Source organism: Scatophagus argus, chromosome 10, assembly GCF_020382885.2.
Source record: "Scatophagus argus isolate fScaArg1 chromosome 10, fScaArg1.pri, whole genome shotgun sequence".
In the NCBI taxonomy this organism is placed as follows: domain Eukaryota; kingdom Metazoa; phylum Chordata; class Actinopteri; family Scatophagidae; genus Scatophagus; species Scatophagus argus.
The window spans coordinates 9,008,980-9,032,701 of NC_058502.1; the positions used below are offsets into that span (position 1 = coordinate 9,008,980).

General features: G+C 39.7%; 1 protein-coding gene across 4 annotated transcripts; it reads right to left on the reverse strand.

Moving 5' to 3' along the window:
• Positions 1-804: 804 nt before the first annotated feature.
• On the reverse strand, positions 805-23,211 carry add3b (adducin 3 (gamma) b). Of its 4 annotated transcripts, XM_046401429.1 has the most exons (16): positions 22,983-23,211; positions 16,480-16,551; positions 15,410-15,641; positions 13,414-13,558; positions 12,559-12,710; positions 11,779-11,859; positions 10,767-10,916; positions 10,330-10,473; positions 8,980-9,078; positions 8,149-8,322; positions 5,847-6,107; positions 5,529-5,645; positions 4,763-4,852; positions 4,344-4,467; positions 2,691-2,786; positions 805-2,520 (listed from the first exon to the last, which is right to left on the reverse strand). In XM_046401429.1, exons 3-16 carry the CDS (start codon positions 15,608-15,610, stop codon positions 2,270-2,272), a joined length of 2,085 nt encoding a protein of 694 aa, XP_046257385.1. In that variant the 5' UTR covers positions 15,611-15,641; positions 16,480-16,551; positions 22,983-23,211; the 3' UTR covers positions 805-2,269. The 4 variants fall into 4 exon arrangements, with proteins under 4 accessions (XP_046257385.1, XP_046257384.1, XP_046257386.1 ...); XM_046401428.1 differs by lacking the exon at positions 16,480-16,551; XM_046401430.1 differs by lacking the exon at positions 22,983-23,211 and having other exon boundaries at positions 2,691-2,783; positions 16,480-17,250.
• Positions 23,212-23,722: the final 511 nt, after the last annotated feature.

Genomic DNA, 23,722 nt, shown 5'->3' on the forward strand with positions numbered 1-23,722 from the left:
CTGCTCCGTCTCCTTAGTGCTGTCAGGACATGGAAGAGCTCAGCGCTAAGCTTTGTCATCCACGCATTGTTAAAGGGATTGTTCACATAACTCGTTCAGGGCCTGACACCTGTCATGCTTTATGGATAAAAGTATAGATAAAATAAGTTAAGAAAAGGCCTGTTTGATTATTTTTCTCATCATCACTAGACAGAACAATTTAGGCTTTTCTGCTAGCATTGCAAGTATGCCTTATTTAAAATAAAATGTTTTTATTTTTTTTGGTTCCCCTTTTTTTGTATTAAGTTACACCACACCAACTTTAAAACCTCATCTTCTTGTCCTTATGCCATCCTGTAGGGGAGTTGTGTGGCTTGGGGGTGGTGTAGGTATAGATCCTGTCACTCCCCCAACATGAACACCTGTTGGAGACACCAAATCCCCTTTGTCTCCACAGCCCCCTCTCAGTGGATTACCATGACAACGCCCATTCACATCATGGCTGAAGACTGATTATACAGCTTCACACGGTCAATTATCATTGAACAGAATGCATTGTTTTAGGGGGACGCTGCTTTTCTAAAAAGGGGAGGCCATGCAGTTTTTCTTTTTTTTTGTTTTCTTTTACAGAGCCTTATTTCATACTTGAAATGTCGTGTATTCTCTCAGGGTGGGATTTTATATTTCACATTGCATCACAGCTAAAATAAATCCGTTCAGCAACATCAGAACACCTGCTAATGTTTGAAAGTGTTTTTGAGTGAACATAAGAAAAGTTAACATCAAATGTCTTTTAGTCAATAAGCAAGAGATGAATAAAACAGCTCTGGAAACATATGGCATCTTTTATTACATCAGATGGAAGGCAATTTTAAAATGGCTGACTTTGAGGCAAGGTGATTGTAATGTAAAGCACCACAGAGGGGGGAAAGGCGTGACAAATAGCAACGTAAACAAGGAAAACACAAGCACTAGGCACACAAATTACATAAGTAATACAATTTGTAAACACGATGCACTGTGCATTAAAATGAATAAAAAAAACATTATGATAAAAGTAGTGTTAAAATATTGTTATTAGATTGTACTGTCACATTTCTACGTCTTATTGTTTAACATTTGGTTTAGCATTAACAAAATAACTTCACAAAAACAAACTATTTACAAAGGCAAAAAAGTTCACTCCCTTTGGGTCAAAACAAATCATTCACATTATTGACTGGGATGTAAATATATGGTCCTCTAATATAGTTTATATCAAACTCTGGTTATGAAGACAGGCTTTCCATAGCATATTGCCATTAAATGACTATTTGGACAAAATGATTCAAAACGTCCATCGCATTCAACTTTCTACGGTTCAGTCTTGGCACTTTCATTGTTAGCATCCAAACAACTAGTGATTTTCTGTCAGTTCTATAAAAGTCAGACTTTGTCACTAAACATCAATATGCACGAATCGTCACTTGGCTGAGTTCTTCCTGTTAGTCACAGTCGATTTCTTGTCACAATTACAATAAAGCAGCAACCATGGGAACAATACCACTGACATGAATGTAAAAACATGAATTATTACTGAATTCTCACTCACAGCATGTCTAGTATAAGAGTTAGAATGTAAGGTAAATATGTAAAGACTATCAAATCATTTATGTAACTATCAAACACTATATTGTAATATCTATAATATAAACCAACATATATTATTAGAAGATCATATACCTATGAATAGGTTCAGATACAAATCATACTTCTTAAGGCTAAACGTTGTATAATATTAATATGTTCAGCCACTGTGACACTATTAGGGTGATTGTTAGATTTTATATTGGTAAAACAATTTTCTAAGCTTTCTGTATACATTCAACAATGAACTTGTGCAAAAAGGGAAAAAAATCATTACTGTCATCTGACGTTTTGCTTACCTTAACAACTTTGTATTCCTACAATATCCATTTATAAATCCCATTAAAAATATGGGTAATAACGCCCACAAACATCGCAGTTTTTGTATTAACCTTTCATTTGATTTCAGTCTGCTGAGTCCTTCTGGCGTGGTCAATAACAAATTCTCGTGGGAAATAATAAAAACCAACATCCATTATACTATCTTAGAAAAACATTCACATGAAGTAATAGTCGTGAATGAGGGAAGATGTGTAAAAACAACACAGTCCTGGGAGACTTAAAGACTAAGTCTTATTTCACTTCTCTTCAACAAGCTGAAAATTCAGAACATAATTTTGATGTATTCCTTTCAAAACACTAATTGTTTTAACAGTAAACACCCTCAGGCTTCTGTTTTTTCTTTCTCATCCTTCTTTTTCTTGCTCTTTTTCAAAAATGAAGGTGTGCGGAACTTCTTTTTCTTTTTCTTGGGGGACTTTGTTTGGCTCTCCGGGGTCTGAGCCTCTCCCGTCTTCTCCTTCGATGTGATAGAGATTTCCACCGTTTCTGCAGTGCTCACGCTCAGCTTGGAAACCTCGATGCTCAGATCCTCCTCCAGCTCTGTCAAGTGGTCTTTCCCATTAGGAATTGTGTCTGTGAACAGATGAAAACAAGTCAGTGAAGAGGGATGTGGATGAAAAGTACAACAGACAAGACTGTAATAATACAGATTACGCCAGAGTGACAGAAAATACAGAAACAAACAAGGAACTATTTTTAACATCTAATAATTTCAATGCCGACTGAGTAACTACAGAAATTACCTTGTTTAGCTGGTGTCATTATGGGAGAAAGAGAGAGGGAGATAGTAGAGCCATCAAAGGTTGTCATCTCATCTGCATCAGTGGCATCATCATCTTCTGTAAAAAGATTAAAGTTATCACAGATCAGTCCTTCATCAAAGCTGGTATGATCATTTAACAGTCACCTTGACAGTCATGCTAGCAGCTCTGTGAGGCTGTATTTTGGCAGAGCAATGCTTTGAGCTAAATGCTGAACGCACAGTATGTAGCTGCTATGCTGTATGCTGCTAGGGGGCTTTAAATGAAAACAAAAAGGCAGGTAACATGGGATCATGGGAGATGTCGCCTTGAGGGTTAAATAACCACCATTGCAGGTGAAAAACTATCTTTACATGACTCGGGCAGAAGTGTTTGCATTAATGGACTTGCTTCCTCACCCTCCTTCTCTCTCCTCTCCTACTCTTGACAAGCAACCAACATTACAGATTTGAACATTATTGGAAACATTAAGAATAACGCAAGTACACAACTCAACAGAATATATAACATACAAGGTCTAGTCATTGTCCAAACATTTTGATACAGAAATGCTATCTGTAATGTAAACATGCCAACATGTTCACAAGGACAATGATACTATACTGATGTTTTGATGGTGAAATGTTCACCGTCTTACTTTAGCATGTTAGAATGCTAACATTGGCCAATTAGCACTGAGCACAAAGTATATTTGATGCTGATACAAATGTCATTATCAGCTAACTAGGATGCTAGCTATGAATAGCTTACTTGAATTAATAATAATCATTGCCAGGTGGTGAAATAGCTAACTGACAACTGATAAGTGAACAAGCTAACCTTTACTTCAATAAGATGACAAGGCCCCTGCTGTTAGCATTGCAAATAGAGACAAAAAAACACCCAAAAAACACTGACCACTGGTCTGGTTTAACAATTTTACAAACATCCTTGTAATCCCTTGCAGTTGATGTGTTTTGATTTGACTGACACATTATTTTAAAAGTGAAAAATAATGGTGCTACTACAATAACACAGCTGTAGACGTGTTTACCTCCCACGCACATAACTTCAGTCGCAATCAAGATTCAGTTTGACAAGACCAATGTCTTCGCAGCTCATCTCTCACTGTCCCTGTGAGCTGACTTCACATATCAGAGGAACTGTGAAACCATGGACCGACATTTTTCTCCTGCTGGCATTTTTGCAGGAATATCCTCATTTAAGTGAAAGTAGTTTCAACATTTCCTCCAGACAGGAACCACATACTCTAATTAACTGCCTGGACTACAAGCTAATGACATTGTTATTATTTGGATGCAATAACAAACTGTTGGAATATATAAAATTGTAATATTAATATTAGGCGCAAGTAACTGTGTAATTATAATTCATTTGCATTTGGCTAATGTGTGGCTAATGTGTGGCTGGAAGGCTAACTGTTAGCACTGTTAGCCTTCCAGATTACCGTTGTCCTTGCATCACTTTCTTTCATGAGCACTGTGACTCTAAAGTATTGACTTCAAAACATCATACACTTTCTTACATTCTACATGGGATTATATCAGGTGTGATTTTGTGTAAACCGAAGCACAGGATTAAATTAAGCAGAGGTTTTCCGTGCCTCTAAAGAGTAATGGTGCACTTTAAGACTACCTTCTTGGCCTTGCTGCTTTCTTTCCACCGTGTTCTTGTATTCCTCCAGCTCCCTCTCTGTGAGATTGTTAAAAGGGTTGGGAGGAAGAGAGCGAGTGTATTCCTCATCTTCAACAATGAAAGCCTGAGTGAAAGGAGAAAATAATAAAGAGACATTACGGTTATCTCTTGAAATCCTGTGCATCTCAAATCTATACGGCATTTTATGACAACAGCAGACATTTCTGGTAGCTTCCATACGTCAAATGTGCAATTATTTTAATTTGATTCAGTGATATTTTGCAACAGCAGCAGGATATTTGACTTTATTACTGGGTTTACTGTGCTGCATAAATTTAGAAAAACAACTGCAGGAACACATTCTGTATCACGCAAAGTTGTTACAACTGTGATATTTCACAAGTGGTAAATATACTCACTGGTCCTGGGATGGTGTCCACAACAATTCCTGCTAGTAACTGAGACTTTGGTCCTGGGGTCATCTGGTCCCCTCTGTGCTGTTCCTTTATCTGAACAAATGCATCCACCATAATCATACTCAGGACTGGTTCAGGAATCTTTGACATTTCATACAATATCTTAATACCATATTGCAACTGCTAATATGAAACATTCAGCAAATGAAAGTAGAGTTCTTCAGAAGATAAAGCCATCAGGCTTCTGTAGCTCAAAAAATTAACTGACAATCGATAATCAATTAAGTTATTTTTTAAAGCAAAAATGTGAATCATTTGCTGTTTCAGGCTTCTCAAATATGAGGATTTTATGTTTTTCTTTGTTGTTGTTGACAGTTAACTGAATATTGTCAAATTTTATACTTTTGGTTGAATAAAGCAGACAATGTGGCAACACCAAATTGGGATGTGGGAAATGACTATGGACAATTTTATTGTTTTATGGCATTTATTGATTTACGGACAAAAATAAATTCTGCCAAAGTTGCCCACATCAGCATAAATTTATCAAAAAACAAGTCTAGTGCTAATTTCTATGCCACACATCATAAAATATGCAATATTTAAAAGGTATATTTGGGCTTAAAACTGGGTGTAATTTTTCAAATAAAAGCTTTAGTCAACATATAATGCAGCCAGTATGAATGAATAAAATCAAGTCTTGTGAGTATGAAAATTATAACATGCAGGGACAATGTGGTGTGAAAAACATTGTGGTGTTTCTACTGACCCGGTTCCTCTTATCCTGAACCTCTGTGGGATCAGTGTTGAGTGGCACAAACTGGTTGGGGTCCTCGATCTTTATGGGTGTGCCAGTGCTGTTGCCTGGCTGTGAAGACTTCATCCACTGAGGGTAAGAATATACAGCTAATAAATTGGGGAGACAACTTAAAAGAATCAAAACATGTATGTATCAAACTGACCACAAGAGGGCAGGCCAATACAAAGGAAAAGCCGCTACTGCGACCACTGTTTCCCACACGGGCAACAACACTGACAGTTAGATTAATACATTTCTTGTTACAGTTTGACATGGAAATCAACGCACCACGGTCTTGGTCCTGGGGCTGACATCCCCGCTGGGTGACCGTTCAGGAACATTGACCTTCAAGTAGCTGTTGGGCGAGTTGAGCCACCGGGTCCTTTCTCTCTGCTGTTTCTGCACCATAAACTTGAGGGGGCTTCGCAGACCCGACTCACTGTCCTCCGGTGGCACAGCTGACACCGTGGCAGGGATCTCCACATCATTCTTAGAGCGGGGCTTTTCACGGACAATGGGGTTCCTGTAAGAGTAGCCTGTTCTGTATCCCTAGAGGGGCACACGAATAGGAAACTTTATTCTAACTGAACAGTTTTATTTGCTTGAGGTGAAACTGTTGGCAGCATTTTTCACTGCCTTTCAGCCTTCCCTCAGAAATCATTAAATAAGACATATTGACCATAATACAAACAAAAATCAAAAGATGTACGGGCCACCCACAATCCACTTACACAATGCTTCTAAATAATTAAACAAAAAACCCCCCCCCAAAAAACAAGTAGCTTTTCTGCAGACATGCCCAGTTTCGAAGGGAAAAGATAAAACTTTGGTTTCAAAGAGCATGCAGTTAACAATACATCAAAGGTGGGAGAGATCAGGAAATCAGGATTCACAGTATGTGTACAGTGTAGTCTGAAGTCAAGAGTGCATCACTACAATCAAAATCAAAATCGGCATTTTCTTGCAGGCAGAATGAAACGATTACCACAGAAAAGAAGACTTGAAAGGCTTTGGAATTGAAACATCTAAAACACAAAATATGCATCATCACATACATCATTTAAGTCCATTTATACACACAAAAAATGCATTCTGGGAGTACAGTATTACTTTTTTACTGTTGCTGGTTGTGACAGACTGCTATTTAAATATAACAAATGGATAAAAGGATGGATGCAAGAACATTTTTAATGAAACTGGTCACATTTTTCCAACAGTGAGGCATTTTCCACACTAAACAGATATTTTTCCTCTCCTGATCTTTTTCATTATTATTATTTTGACAAAATATCTCTAAAATGACTCCCTCCGCCTCAAACAAGCTTGCCAAACCAGTGGGCAGCAATAACAGCGACAATTTGTCAGTCACCAGAGAATAACATGTGTAGTGATCGTCTTCGGTTTAAGCGAAATGAACCAAAACCGTAGACCTCAAAGTTAACTTGCAAACTTGTAATTAGACCTAGCATTGCAAACAAAGATCTAACATCAGTGCTGACTAGATGACTAGATTGACTAGATGACATTATCATTTTGCAAACGCTCCATTTCATATACCCAAACACATAAACAGAAAGCAGAGTTTCAAAAAAATCTGCTGTTTAGAAATCGTTTCCAGTTCTAGCAACCTAAAAAGCTGCTTGCACGTGAACAAAAGACCAAAGGGGAAGATGGTCGTCTTGAAAAATACCCAGATACATGTGGATAAGGCCTTCGACAAGACTCTTCACACTCACACCTCATCTGTTTCTCCATTTCATCTCCGTCTTTGCTTTCAGGAAGTAATATATTGTACTGTGTGTTCTTCTGTAATATTTGTTGCTTTAAATATTTTACAGGCTTTGTTCTAAATCTTTTATTTCCCTCTGTATTATTAGCGGTGACCTTTAGTGTCTTTGACATCACTTTCAACAAGCCAACTCCACCTTCTGGCACAGACCAACCTCGCTGCAATGAGAGCAGTGGCATTTGCATCCAGCGTCATATGCAACAGTCTTAGAGAAAAGGCCAAATCCAATTTCCAAATTGAGTCCACTACAGTCCTTACACTAAGTGATTGTGTGGGCTGTGTGGCGGTAACTGCTCACAGCATGCCTCACCATCTGGAAGCTATGATTGAGAAGGCAGGCAGGCTATGATCACACAGAGCTAACACAGCTGCAGCCACAGTTGTTTGCGAGTAGCGCACTCAAACAGACGCAGTCTGACATCTTCTGTGTCCACAGAACATGTCAGGGTCTGGTCATTACCTGTGTGGTTAGAATAGCAGGACTTAACCTGACACAAGTGCAGCACAGTGGAAAAATCTTAAAGGTGTAAAAAGACCAGCAGGCAGCATGTTAGCCATAAACTGACAAATATCATGTTTATCATGGTTTCACAATAATTACAAGAGTATATGTAATTTAAGTGAAAACATATTGAGATACCGACAACCATTCATGACTTATACCATTTTCACATTAGAAAAACAGAAACGCATCCACAACTGGTTTCATTGTGTTCTCTAATCAGACACTTCCCTAGGAAGAGCCTGAGACAGGAAACTCAAAGCATGATGGGTAAAAAGCAAAGGTCAGGGTTCACTCACCAGGTTGTCCAGCATCCTCATAAGGGACTCGAACTCAGCCTCGCCGACTTTCCACTTGACCTCTTTGTCCATCACCACCCCGGCAGCAGCCACTCCCTGGGTCAGGGGTTTAAACTTCTCCCTGTCCAGGAGCATGAGGCTGTCTGCATCCCGTGAACAACTCAAAGCATTCACCTAAACAAATGCACGTGATAACAATGTTATTCTAAACGAATTTGGAGCTACAATAAAACGTATCACTCTGTGCGAAGTTACTGATGATTCCCTCTCATGTATTAAATACAATTCTGCAATTTCAAAACTTTCTTTGACAACATCCATTTCAGCAGGATGTTCATTTCACAAGAGTTGGAATTATATGTGAACTGATATGTCAATGTGTCAAAAACAATGGAAAAACAAACACAAGCCAGATACAGCAGGATGATGAAAACACTGCCTCCTCGACACAAAACAACAGGTGGCTCAGGAACACTGCAGGGCTCCATCTGACTGACTGCGCCCAGCGTTCTCGAGCACATATTTGACTTTGGCTAGCCTTACTCAAACATATTGGATGTTAGACCTCGGATTTGCTTCCATTTCAGGCACTGCTGTAACATTCATCTATCTGCAACCAAGTCTGACGTATTTGTAAGAGAAATGAAAAACATTTGATGTGACGAGTGAAATGATAAAAAATTAAACAAGTGATTTATACATGTGTAGTTAGCTTTTAAAAGTGTATCAAGGCCACGTTTGTGTTTATAAACTGCTCTGACCTGAAGGGTGCAATTGCATTTTATTATCACTCACAGGTAGCACCAAGAATAGAAATCAAGCTTTTCATACCTGGATTTCACAAGCTTGCTGTGAGTGGTACACATAGTGAAAAGCCTCTTCGATCGTTTCTCCCATAGTCAGCAGCCCGTGGTTCCTCAGCATCATCACCTGAAAAACAGGAAATCCTTGAGCTGCCCCATAATCATCATGATTCCCTAAACAAATGCAGCTGAGCCAGTGCTTATCCAGATATGCCAATGTAAATTAATTAATTTGTGTATACATTAAGTAGCAGATATTCCCACAAACAAGACACACATGTAGTGCTAATACAATCGCTGCGATCCTCCATAAGACAAACATTACTGTTCACTGTGCCATTCTACTAATTTTGGACTGTGAAATTAATAAAATATAAATGTGATGAACTGATGGTGTCGACAGGTGAGAGACAGCATCTGTGAATCCATCTGTGGGGTGAAGCTGACAGTTTAAGAGGTGCTTCTAATATTCTCTAATAGTCTCTATTGTGCATGCAAATTTGATTTCTGGGGCAGTTAGATGAGAAGATCAATACCAGTGTCACATCCGTCTGTTGAATAAGGTGACAAAAAGCAGTCAGTTAGCTTACCTTAGCATACAAACTGGTATCAGGGGAAAACAGATAGCTTAGTTTTATACAACAGCAACCTACAAAAATCCATTACAAAGGCTTCTAAAGCTAACTAATTTACGTGTTAAAACAAGCTCTTTTTAAACTGTACAAATAATGAAGAGTAAAATTCAAGTTGTGGTTTTACAGGGAGTTATGTGCCAAACTATTTATAGGGGTGCAAGAACTGGAGTTTGATTTTGAATTTGATTTTAGTCCTAACCATCTCAACCAACAAAGGCAACTAGCCAGTCAGAGGCAGAGTGGGACAGGTCATAACTCTGCCACCGTGAGAAAAAAATAATGTCAGTCTGGGTGGGGTTTTCTTAAGTTCTGCATAGAGTCAGGCTAGCTGTTTTCCACTGCTCCTTATATTTATGCTAAGCTAACCATCTCCTGGCTTTAGCCTCATATTCAGCAGACACATATGAGACTGATTTCAGTCTCTTCACCTAAATCTCAACAATTAAAGCAAATACATATATTTCCCAAAATGTCTATACCATTAGAATATTCTGCTCCCTTCATGTGCAGATATGGTGATGGTGAAGTAACTGAACAGCAAAAGACAAAGCCCCTGACAAAGCATTTGTAAGACAAACTTCATTCCTATAGTTTACACTAAATGCACATGTATTAATTCATATACATTTTCTAACCAACAGGAGCAACAACCTCATGCACAGCCAGCTGTGCGTACAGTACAATATAATAATCCCATGAGAAAGTCAGCCTGTCACTAATGAAGTCCCTTGGTTTGACGGTACCTTGGCAGTAGGGCCCAGAGCTTTCTGAAACTCCACCTTCTCCTCTTTATTATCCAAGCTGCCATGGTAACCATAGCAACTCACGTCTCCCAGAAGCAAAGCCTCCTGGGAAATGGGCAGGATGCCACATTTCATAGAGGACACCTGTTAACATGGAATAAAAACAACTAAGTCTGTGAGATACCAACATCTAAACACAGCCACGTTTTTAAATAAAACTTAACATTCCAGTTTTCATTATGTGCTGTGCATTTTACAGCCAAGCTTCAAAGGAAATGGTAAAAGTGCATTACAGGGTGCCTGCATCAGTAAGTAGGCATGCAGGGGGCTGCTTTTTATCCTGCCTTTTTCCTCTAGTGCAAAATAAGCATTTAGCACCAGCCTTTATGCTTTGATTAAGATGAAGTTCATTTAATAATGGCCTGGAGCGTACTTACTGCAGCTGTAGCAGGGGTATGTATGTGGATGATACATCTCACATCAGGGCGCATTGAGTAAATGGCAGCATGAGGAGCAAACCCAAAGTGGTCGATACCCATATCAGTAGAACCCTGGTCCACCACCTCACCGATTATGTTTACTTTCACCTACACATGACAGAAAAAAAAAGAACCAACTTATTGTTATTTCAGAGCACAAAAGATTCATAACTGAAAACACTAATAATACTGTAATTATGTACAGTGTGATTGAACCATAAACAGCACCTTGTGGAGGTTTTTGGAAACAAAGTTATGTCTACATGAATTAATTTCTTACAAAATCACATTGTGTGTGTATCCTTCATGCCTAAGAGAATAAATTTCTCTCCTTTTAAATCATTTGTAAAGCTGTTTTTTGAAAACATTTTGGAATCAGCTTTGTTTACAGCCATGTTTGCAAGTTAGTTAGTCTCCTTCATCTATAATTTCTGTCTTTACTATGTGCACGTGTATCATCTCGTGGCTGAGATGATGTGTGTTGTTGTGTGATGACTGCTGCATGTCATACAAACAAAAGAGGGGCACACACCTATAAAAACATCTACTACAAACTCCACAAAGCACCTTTAAGGCATCATCACTTAATCATGTACCACAATACACATCATCATTTATGCAGTTGTGGAACTTGCTTAATATCAAATATTGATACTCCAAATGGTCATGTCCAACGTTTACACTGTACATAGAACATAACAATACATACAATACATGTCACTTGCAGGTACCTGGCCATTTTTAATCGAATTAAGTCACAAAACCGTCTTACTGCACTTACATAACCTATTCCTCACTGATATTTTCAAATTTCTGTTTAATTTTAATTTTGAATTAACTTAATTTTAATTTTGAATTAACTTGATTTTAATTTCATCAAAAAATTAAATACATGCTGTATATTTCGCTCACAGTGCAGTCCATACAGATGATAGAAAAATAGGGAAAAACACTCAGTCATCGTACTTACCAAATTTGCTGCCGTCACCTCAGCAAAAGACAGACCTCGTGGACTGATTAGAACATGGTCCTGCTCTTTGTTGATCCGTACCTGACACAAAATGAACACATTATTAAAATCCAAAACATACCTGGATTACAATAAAAATAAATAACATGTAAATTCCAACATTATGGCTTGTCTCTGATGTGTGTGCAGCTTGTGCAGGGGAATCTGTGACTGAGGTACAGTATGTATGTATTTCTGACCCATATGATGCTTCTGCAGGTATGTTTGCCCTGTAAATACTTCTCGGGGTCAAAAACCCTGTTAAAAAGCGCTGACGCCATGGGAAACCAAATCTCTAAAAAAACTAAAACAAAGTTCTTTGGGCTGGGTTAGCAGCTAGTCAGAGCAGGGAAACCCATTTCACAGATTCAAGGGTAAAGGAAACTCTGCACCTCAAAAGAAAAGCTCTCCTCACTCTGAAAAACCCCCAAAAAATCAGTGTGTGGGTTGATAAAACTCACTTTCTAGGCATTGTCTTTGGGGAAAATATGAGCTCTACATCTTGACATCGCAGTGTGCATCACATATTTCAATGTGAATTCCTGCTGCTGGGGACCCGTACATATTCACATATGTGACTTTTATAACTATAAATAATATATGACTTCTGAAAATAAAGAGGTATTCCCCTCGAAGCATTCCAGGAGCCAGAGAACAGGAGGACCACATAAAGATACACAAACCTTGTGCAGCATTCATAAGCAGATGTGCAGTGGAGCGGGATGGTGAAGTTGTACTCACAGTAATGTAGGAGCTTGTAAAACGAGCCCAGCTGAAGAGGTCAACAAGCCTGTAGAGGCTGGCCAACTTGCAGCGACTCTGTTTCTCCCCTTTAGCAAAGGAGGGAGACTCAATGCCATACAAGTCATTGACTGGAGTCACCATCCCAAAGCCTGCCACAAGACATAACATCATCTGTAACTTGATATGCACAAACAACATTAAAATTGTATTTTCTCAAACAACTACAAGGATGTTTACATGGTTTGCCTCCCCAGTATATAAAGATAAAGCATCCCAGGCAGCTTGAGTCTCTACAGCTGAAACTTAAGAAAGACCTTTATAGGAATTTGCCACAAGAAACTGTAGGGTATTTTTGGGCTGTAATACCATATAAGGACTTAATGATACAGGACCCTATCTTTTACAGCTACTTCAGTTTTTTAAAAGAGCAAGACTGGCTCGGCGACCTCACAGCTGTTTTCTACAGGGACACTGTCCAAACATTTACAGTTTTTAAAACGGATCTTTACAGCACCAGGGTGCTCTGTGACCTCCCCGAAAACATAAGGCGAAAAGGTTACGCTAACATAATTAGCATTGCAAACTGCTGTAATTCATTATCAAGACTGGTCATGAGGGCTCCTTAATAGGAACACTGTCAATGAGGAATGTTGTCAACAACTTTCTGTCTTTTCTGCTGTTTCAGGGTTGTTCAGTGTCACAAGAGTCTGACAATTCAGCCCCTGACAATGTAGATATTCAGCCTGCATAATGCACATGGACAGGGTATACACAATGAATAACAATCAGGCCTGAACGTAGATAGATGGGGACATTCACACACATAAACACCGAACACACATTGCAACTCACTGATGGGCGAAGTCAGGGGGCCACCCCCTCCCAAGGTGCTGGCCATGACTAAGTCAGCAATCTGCCTCAGAGCCAGGAGACCTGTAGGGGTGTTGCCCTTTGTCATCTGGTCCTGAATCAGGCCTTCCAACTCATCCTTGAACACCTACATGCAAAAAAGAAAGGGTTTCCTTTAGGGCCAGGTGAGGAGGGAGGAGAAAAGAATAAATAACACAAACATCATCGCAAAGCTCCCTTAACCTAGCAACTCATATACACAAAACCTCATTCCAACACCTCCTCAGGAAGTGTCAGGAAGCACAGCACGCTTTCAGATGCTCCTTATTAAAACTGTACACAAATCACATCAGACCACTAAAAAACCTCTTTGTATGTCTGTGAAAGAAGCAGAGGGTGGAAGGGGGGCGCATTAAACCCGACTATCAATTTTTGCCTTCAAGAGTAGCCTGTGAATCTTAAAACAGCACTATTTTCCTGAGTGCTGTAGCTAAGCTCCAGCATTCTGCTTCATCTGACCACGGTTCCCATGGTGATGAGATGAGCTCCAATTGTTGGGCCTGTTATGAAATCGCAGATGAGTGTGGGCTCATCTTATTTCCATACACTTCATTGGCATGTGTTTATTGCACCTCCTTGTACTTCATCTAGCCAGACTGCACTGTTCTGTTTATCACCCATCTGGTTTATACTTTACCAAGATAAGGTATGTTATCATGAATAGCTGCAGAGTTAAAGGAAAATGCCACAATTAGGACTACAACCAAAGAATATGTCATTCTCATTGAATCATTTAAAACTATAAATGTCAGGAAAGAATGGGTGCAATATGTCTTTAAATTGCTTCTGTTTTTCCCTCCAAAACCCAAAGATGCCAGTTTAGTTATATTGGCTGACTGTCAGCACAATATTCAAATCCAAGAAGCCAGGAACAAACACTGTTTGGCATTTTTGTTTGAAAACTCCCAAATATTTAATCGGTTAAAAATCAATTTGAATAATTTGGGTATGGTTAGAATAATTATGGATCCTTTATCGATACCAGCATCCATAAAGTGATACTGATACCAACCGAACACTTCATTCGATGCTCATCATGTGAATAGAAGCATTCAGCTGCATAAAATTCCAACTATGTCCAATACACCACGCTCAACTTCATCACACCAGACTGTATAGGCTGCTGTCTTAGTGGGCCATTCATATGTCACATTAAATCAAATAACATTAGCAGTGATTGATTATGAGCAAAACCATGCAAACAGTCATTTTTTTCTAAATCTGGGTACAAAAAGGAGCGAATGCAAGTTTCGTTTGACTTGAGAAGTTTCGTTACCGCACGTTACAGGGTTGCTGACGATATGATAACGATACAGGGGTTGCGATTCTACATACTGTAATGCTGTAAGCCTGAGTTCACGTGGAAGAATCAAATGGCTGAAGATGCAAAAACTGCTGTCTAGATGTCGGGGGTTTGAGCGCAACACAAAAAGTACCACAGCCACAAATCTCTGCACACAGTGTTTTAGAGAAACGATACAGTACCACAAAACATAATATTGCGATACCCAAGTGTATTGATATCTTCTTACTCCCCAAGTTCAGAAAACCAATACCCAGTAGTAGTAATAACACTGGTGAGACGTGGAAGAGGTGAAAACTGATGTGTCAATATTTAAACACGCATTCAGTGGGGAAAGCAGCACATTTCATAGCTGTGGTTCGACACTGAGCTCCTTGATAATGTTCATGAGCGTGGACAGCAGCAATATTTCACAGCCTCAGCTCACAGCTAAATCCATATTTAAGTACAACAAAGTGTTTGAAATAACCTTCACATAAACAAGAAAAAAAAAACCCCAAAACAATTCATTTCAGTCAATCTTATGTGAAGGTACGTATGCCTCTACGGCTTTAAAAGCTCCGTTCATGACTCATCCACAGTGAAAGATTGTATGTGGGAGGAAGGGCACTTATATGGAGCTTGCAGGCTACATACTGGACTCTGCAGGATCTGGGTGACCCTCTTCTTCTGCTCCATCATGTTGAAGTCCTGCCTCAGGTCCGGCGACATGTTCCTGCTGCGGAGGTACTCGGGGTCACTCTCGTCCACGCGGTCAAAGTAGCGCTCCTTGGAGTCGTTGCTGGACAGGGACAGGGTGAGAGACCCCGCTGTCTGCCTCACCTCCACCAGACTCATGCTGTCACTGCAAGGGCCTCCTACTCGTCCTCTGGCAGAGAGGAATAAAACAACACAGCTTACTTCACATTCAGGCTGTCAAGGCAACCGGGTTGTTGTTTTTTAACAGAAAAGATACTGCCTGGCTTCTGTGGTGACTCATGTAATTACAGGGATGGAAACAAAAGCGAAAAAGAACATTGTTTTATGATTGATCTCGCTTTCAAGTACATAGCTACTGATGTGCAAAAAAAAAAAGGAGTAAGTCACAGCTGATGTGAATATAATGATAGTAATTTTTAATAGGTACATTTTAATAAGGCAATAATGAATGCGAACATCTTATCTCTCCAATAACACTCAGACATCCAACATCTCTCACTCTCACACGTAGTTATTCTTCTCTACACTGATGGATACCAAGCTCACACAGTGTGAGATGAAAGTGGCAACAGCCTCCACACTTCTACTGTTCAGCCTGCAGCTGTAAAGCTCCGCCGGCAGTAAACAAAAGGTAGGCCTCATGCAAATTAGCCAACCTGAAATCCTGTTGTCGTGTTACCTGGACGTGGGGGGTGGGAGGGACACAGGAGATTCTGCCGGGACTACAATACATTGATTTAGCACTGGAAATGAAATTGTTTCACTACAGCAAAGGAAAAATAAAACTTTTGCAACCTGATTGGGAGCAGCATGGTATCCAGAGCAATGGGTGCCATGGCATCATATTACAACTTGAAACCATCACACTACGAAAAGTAACGCGGGACTGGGTGGGGGGGGAGTCGGGGGGTTATATTAGCCGAAGCTAACTTTGAGTCTTATCAAGCTCCACACAAATAAAAGTAACACGATAAGGTAAGCAACTGTTACTGTAAGCTCTGAATTACCTGGAACAAAAATGCTGACTTGGTGAGTTAACTGGCTCCGGACGATGTGATGTCGAATTTCTCCGACAGAGACTCCAGAAATGTGAATAAAAGTAAAAGCAGACGGATGTTATCCCCTGTTCGGATACATTGTGGTAAAGAAAAAAAAAAGAAAGCTTGCAGTGCGCAACTTGATGCTGCTACAGTATCCAGACGGAGCAGACTGCCCGCTGCGGGTAAACACAGAGTTGAAGAAGAGTGAAGAGCGGCTGCATGGAAGAGGATGTGGGTGTGTTTGTGTGGGAAAAAGGAAAAGTGACCATGTGACTTCACTCATCCACCCACTAGGCCTTATGTATGCAGCGGGACAAAGGAATGGCCACTCTGGATCAGTTCTTCTTTACAGCCGCACCGCAGCTCTCCTGTAATATTCCTACGCGGGGTGCAAGTTCAGCGACCTTGTTTCTGTGGTGTTGTGTCATCTCTTGTGGTAATATCTCAGAAGGAACTTGTTATAGAGTTACAACAGTTCTTGGTGAGGATTTATTTTATGATGAGTCTTTTTTTTTCTCTCCCTCTCGCTTTCTCTCTGTGTGATTCATTAACTCCTGCCACTTCGTTGCATAAATAACCGAAGCTCCTGTGTTCCCACAGCCCCTCAGTTGAGGGTTTTCATCAAAGATATATGGCCCAGCTATACTGAAACAGAATACTTCAAAGCCAGAACAAGTGCTCCCTTCAAAAAGTGAGGGGAGAAAAAAAAAACTTTTCCAAAATATAGAAAGCAACGAAACACAGATGTTTGCTCATGTAAGGAAGGCTAAACTAATTCTGATTCTTTTATTCACACTTCCTCAAACACTATGAATTGTGATCATATATTTTAATATGTTTATTTTGGGCGTCACACTGAAATGTGCCACCCACCTCTTGTCCACTTTGAACAGTAAAATGATTTAGCTCATAAGTTCATCTGCTGATAACATCCAATTTGAGGCTCATGTTCGGTTGTTTTCAGTCGCAAGCTGCTTTTCTTCAAGTGGATTAAATTGGCTCTCCTAATGTAATCGGGAAATAAGATCAAGATTAAAGCAAATGTGAAGCTCTGCAGATTTATCCTGCTAAGAGAGCCGGGATCTCGCCTTTCAACTCTTTTCTGCCTTGCTGGTCAGTCTTTACAGACGCTATCGTAGCAATATCAAGAAGAATTTGACTGAGGAATCTCTTTTTTTTTTTCTCAATACCCTTCTCCAACCAGCCCACATGTCCTTTTGATCACCCACAGTCACACAGATATCTCGATTTTGGGAGTAAGAGAGAGAGAGAGAAGGATTGGATCACCGACTGACATGACAATTCCAGGAAAGAGAGTGGAGTCTGGGAGGTGGAGCAGATATGTGGACATATGGGTTGATGTAATGAAAAGCAGAACTTTCCCACTCTGGAGCTGCGTGACCCCCTGAAACCCTGAAACCCTGCCTCTCCTTTTCTGGCAGAGTTCCCACCGAAACCACACACTTAAATGCCTGCACACACACACACAAACACACACATCCTCAGCCCCCACATCCTTGCTGAATATTTGAACTTTTCAGCGAGGGCAGTCTATCTTGGAAGCATTGACCAAATGTCAGGTGTTATTAGTCTATGTCTCATTCATACAGATTACTGCTGAGGATATTGATGTCCACAGATAAAAGCACACCTTTGTCCTTTCACATACTCCACTGGAAATAACCTCCAAATGCAGGTATGCTGCACGGTTAAATCAATGGAAAAAAATATGTACAATAGAAATATGGAAAGGGAGAAATGAACATATTGAAGCAGTAAGTGAAATGTTGCTCTTGGGCTGAAGTAAGCATTTAGGAATAATGATAATTAGCTTTTTTCATACTCATACCACACCTAATCTGCAACATGGTGAGTCTGTTTTATCAGTTTCTTTGAAATGCCCCCATGGAGAGTTTACTGCCTTGAAATTCCTCTTTCTTTCTTTCTTTCTTTTTTTTTCTTTTTTTTTTACAGCCATCCTGGTGCATCAACACGGCGTAGATTCTCATTAGGTTTAAACACTGAAGTTGGCTGAAACTGGTGGTGGTTGAAGCAGAAGACGGCTCAACAATAAATTAACCGCTGAAAGATGTTATAAGTGTACTCCACTGATTTAACATTGGATTCCCATACAGTGATGGAATGTGGCTAAGAACATTTACTCAACTACTGTTTAGGTACAAATTCAAGCATTTTCACTTGGGCTGTAAGAAAATATCAAATTTAATTGAGTATGTTGATGTTTTCCATATCACAAAAGATCTCAAAATCACTACTTTTTTCTTTAAATTAGCAAAATTGATGCAGCATAACCAGAGATATTGTCCATCCATTTTCTACACCACTTATCCATGCAGGGTCATGGGGGGACAGGACTGGACTGTACACCCCGGACAAGTCGCCAGTCAATTGCAGGGTGGACACACAAAGACAGACAACCACACATGCACACACTCACACCTAGGGGCAATGTAGAGAAGCCAGTTAGCTTAATGTGAATGTTTTTGGGACTGTGGGAGGAAGCCGGAGTCCTTGGAGAAAACCCACTCAGGCACAGGGAGAACATCCAAAGTCCACACAGATGGGCCCAGATCCGAACTCAAACCCAGAACCCTCTTGCTGGGAGGCACCCAAGAAATCTTGTTGTTACCTACAGTTCAACTAAACTGCTGATTGTTCTTTTAGAGATCTAGTCGTGTTATTTTAACCTTAAGATGTCCAGTAAACACACTATTTTCTAACTCAATATATCAGATTTCCCACATATTCCTCAGCAGCCATGAAAGGCTTTGTACAGTTTATTTCACCAATGCAATAGTGCTCCCCAAGACCTGTAAACAGTTCCAACAAGACTCTTCAAACTAGAGACAAGAAGACAAAGTCATAGCCGAGTAAGAGAATAATGAGCAGTGTCATGTTGTGATTGAACTTAGGTTGAGCTTAAGAAAGAAGTCTGGTACTATGGTAGGCAGATATATACTAAAAAAGTAGGCATGCATGAAGACACCTTTGACCTGTGGATTCTCCCACTCTCATAATTTGGCTTCATCTTTAGGGCTCATGGGTTTTAGGAGTTTTATGGCAGCACTGGGGCTGGTGCTTTATCTGGTCTCTCTGAACAGAGAAAAGCTGAGGAATCCTTTAAGAGATCAGTAAAGTTATGGTGAGAATACAGAGAAGCCATTGAAAACTCATGATCAGCACTTATGTTAACCTCAACTGGGAGAGCAACAATAATGATAATAATGAATGGACCCATATGAAATGTAAATGTCAAATAATCAGAAAATCATAGAAATATTAATCAGTGGAACCATTGATCACAGAACCATTAAAGGTGGGGTAAGAAATTCAGGAAAAAGAAAGTACCGTAGATTGCTGAGTCACATTCCCCAGTCGGTAAAAACAACAGCCCAAAATGTCAGTATTTGACTTCAGATATCTTGACTTTGAGTTTCAAAAATCCTGGATCTTTGATCCTACCCAGTAGTATACTTCAACAGAACGATTTCATTAACGCCAATGGCATCTCAGGAACATAATATGGGTTGTTTTCTTCTCAACTTTGACAAAAGCTTCTCAGGATTCAGATTCAGTTTGTAAATCCTTGTGACAGACTTACTAATCTTTGTGTATCCAACTGATTACTCCCCTCTTAAAAACATTGAATTTTATTTACTTTATCTGTGATTTTCTATATCTGCCAGTTAATCAATGATAATTTTCAGGTTGGCACAGAAAATACTGTATGTGTACAAAATCCACACAGTATTAAAGTATACTGAGCCTGCGACAGCACTTGGCAAGAGATATTTTTGGAAAGCTGCATGAAAACCAAAGACACATTTCATTATGTTTCCTTTTTTACCATGATTCTTTAATACATCTGGACTGCTGTATTCTCAAGCCATTCATTAAATACACAATAGCTGATGCTTTGTATTAATACTGAATTACATGAAATCAGGCTTTAGGTTATAATGTCTTGGCTGTAAAATACTGTGAAACTAAAGAAGACCTTTATCTCTCTCTCTGGAGTGTCCACTTCAAATGTCATCGAGTACTGCAGGACAGGAGTAATACATACCAGAGCCTGTTTTCAGTGCATTTTTCTGATTGGGCCAAGTGCAAAATAGACTAAAATACCTTGTCTTGCAGACAAAATTATCTTCACAGTACTGCTAACATTCATAGCAACAGATGTACGTTTTATCATGATTCATTTGGAGGGGAAAAAAAAGAAAAACTTTGTCTTGTCTCAGGTCTGTAACAGGACAGTTGCCATGGTAACCAATGCCTGTTCTGTCTCTAGCTTGAGGTTGAATTAGAACAGTGAATGGCGCCCAGATAAAGTCCACTTTGACAGATGAGGGTTTGATTCACACAGCGCCTGAACTGAGAAAATAAAGAAGCAGTTCGGGGAAATACAAAGAGCAGAACAAAGCATCCCATAACCAAGTATAACACTGGTTACTCTGCCTCAACGCGTTTTTCTTCCTTGTAATTAGAGTGCAAGAGAAAGTGTTGTATTCCCTCATTAACCAAAGTCATTCTGTTCTGATTTCCTAGAAGACCGAAAGTTCAACTGTTTCTCCTCCAACTAGCAGACATCTTTGACATATTGGCTGTAACACATTCAGAGTTTTGCCACCCCCTTCTATGCTAATTGATACAGATTATATATAGTCATATTGCAGCACAACAATCTGCAAAGCTTAATTTGTGATTCCAGATAAAAGTATTTTTGAATAAGTTCACCAGTAATCTTCTCAACATAGCTGCACATTGTCTGCCCTCAAACAACCAAATGCGATCAGTGACCAAAAAGACCGCATTTTACATTCCTTCCGTAATCCAGAGTAAATGGTCTCTACCCAGTCAACTTTGGAACCACTGTCAGTACTCTTCTCCAGTGATTCAGCCAAACAGACAGCATTAGTCTAAATGAATCTGTTTAGATTTCTCTTAATGTTTATTAAAGTTACTGTCCAGCTTAATGGACATTTGGACAGTTTAATTGGCTCATCCGCCCATAAAGTCAAACTCAAACACAATCAAAGGATACTGAGCATGGAGGGATGTAGCATCTCCTTGACATTGAACAAGAACCTTCCTACTGTAGCTTTCCAGGAAAACTGTACATTAAAATACAGATTTGCATTAAGCCAAACTTGCACACAAATCTTTTGCATCAAGGATGGAAGGATTGAGAGAGCAGAAAACTTCCACAGAGTTTTTATTTTTGCTACAAAACAAAGCCATTGTTTCGATAACTTCACAGAGAATATATCACTCTGCAACTTGCTAAAAATGGTCCTGCTACACTCCCACAGCAGGGTGGGTGGCAACAACAGAGCACACTTTGAACCTGAAACAATTTACATTGTTACAGTTGGATCGGAGCCTTCACAGATTTTGGGTGTAGAAGTGCTTATGCACACAGATGCATGTAATCACACACACACACACACATACACCGCAGTGGTGTGGAAAGAGACAGACTTTGTTTACTTAAGTAGTGGAGCTGGCTGTGGTCCCTACTGTGGAGGGCCTCCATGATAGAGATCTAATGGTTAGTGTGTGGTTCAGTTTAACTCAGGGCTGAGGTCTGGCTAGCATGTTCTCATGTTGTCAGCCAATGCCATGGGAAAATTAAGTGCTGATTTTTAATTAAATATGCTGTAAAATTCCTGTAAACCTCTGACCTTCATAGAAAAACCTGGCATTTACTACAAACTGAAAAATATCCAAATGTAGTGCAGCGAAAAAGATGCCATTCATTATGGAATTCATTTAGTGAGAAGCTGATGACATCATAAAAGTTAATCTAACGTAAAATTCACAAAATGAAAACTGTGTTAAAATATAAACTGGAACAGGAACAATCCATTGCACGGGCAAAGGGGTTTGGGTCATGACCTGCCTTTTCAGTTTTACGGCTGTCTATAACTCACATCACCAGGCGCACATATTATGAAATCCTGTGCTTCCCCAGCCCCACATCTAAAGTCAACAAATGCTTGTTCGGAGTAATGTTTCTAGAGAGTGACATTAATTGAAAGCAGCTGTTTGAAGCCTCTGCAGCTGGGGTTGATACTGCAGCTGCAGAAAGGCCAGTTCAGCAATGAAGATCTATTACAATGTTAAATCTAGAAAACAATGTAAAAACAGATTGAATCAAGTCTTACTGCAGAAAAAGTTAATGCACTTTCAAACCATATACAGCATTAATGATATTTTATATTTACACAAATCTTTTCAGAAATAACATACAATTTGCAAACAAAATTCTTTATAATGCACCACAAAGTATCCTTTACCTGCTGTCAGTGTACTGAAAATAATTTCTTATTCTCCCAAAGCTTCGAAACCCATCACAAAATTGCATCATGGCACATAACTTGCTTTGATCTTAGCTCCAGTGCATGCTGCTACAATGGGTAAAAAGATAACAAAAGAATAAAACTTACAACGTTGGTCCTTTTTTGCGCTTATCCTGCAGGAGAAATCTTCACGTTTTACTTGAAACTCCCACGGTTCCATCAGTTGCTGGCTGTTTACTTTATCACTTTGAAGAGGGTCATCTGGTTTTTCCCACTAGAGAAGCAACTGCTGCTTTGCCTCTGATCTCTTGAACTCCCTCCTCCTTGCTCCTCTGTGACAGGGGCTGCCTATTCTCACAGGAGAGCAAGGAAACTTGTCAGAGGAGGTTCTGGAGACCGAGCATTCAGACAGGACTGGACTGGACTGAAAAAAATGGGAGGGACAAGCTTCCACCCACAATATAGACCAATTTTATATATCTATACATATACCGGTATCTTTCCTTGCTGTGATGCTGCTTAATTTCTTCAGTTCACATGATAGTAAAGCAGTTCAAAACTAGATTTTTTGGAAGGCAATACAAGCATTCTGTTAAGCAGGAATTCCTTACAAATCTGTATCTAACCATAAATGGAGGAAAACTACAGCAATATCCTGCCAAGCATATTTTTCCTCTGCATATTGAGCATGCCTCATGTTCAAAATTTGCTGCCTAGGAGGACATTGCACACAGTGAATACTTGCTCTCACCTCCTCCCACGTACTCTCTTACAGTGAGTGAGTAGGATGTGCTGCTCTCCTTCTGTACTGCACCACCTGAATATAGCTGGCATGTGAACAGTGCATGCTATGGCTGAGTAGATGTTAGAAATACAAGGTAATTACA

Excerpts from the sequence above, each read along its gene's own strand:
- add3b (XM_046401428.1), bottom strand. The coding sequence starts at position 15,610 with ATGAGTCTGGTGGAGGTGAGGCAGACAGCGGGGTCTCTCACCCTGTCC. Across the intron at positions 10,917-11,778 it reads AGGTGACGGCAGCAAATTTG|GTGAAAGTAAACATAATCGG; the intron begins GTAAGTACGATG and ends TGTCATGTGTAG. Across the intron at positions 2,521-2,690 it reads AATGACACCAGCTAAACAAG|ACACAATTCCTAATGGGAAA; the intron begins GTAATTTCTGTA and ends ATCTGTTCACAG.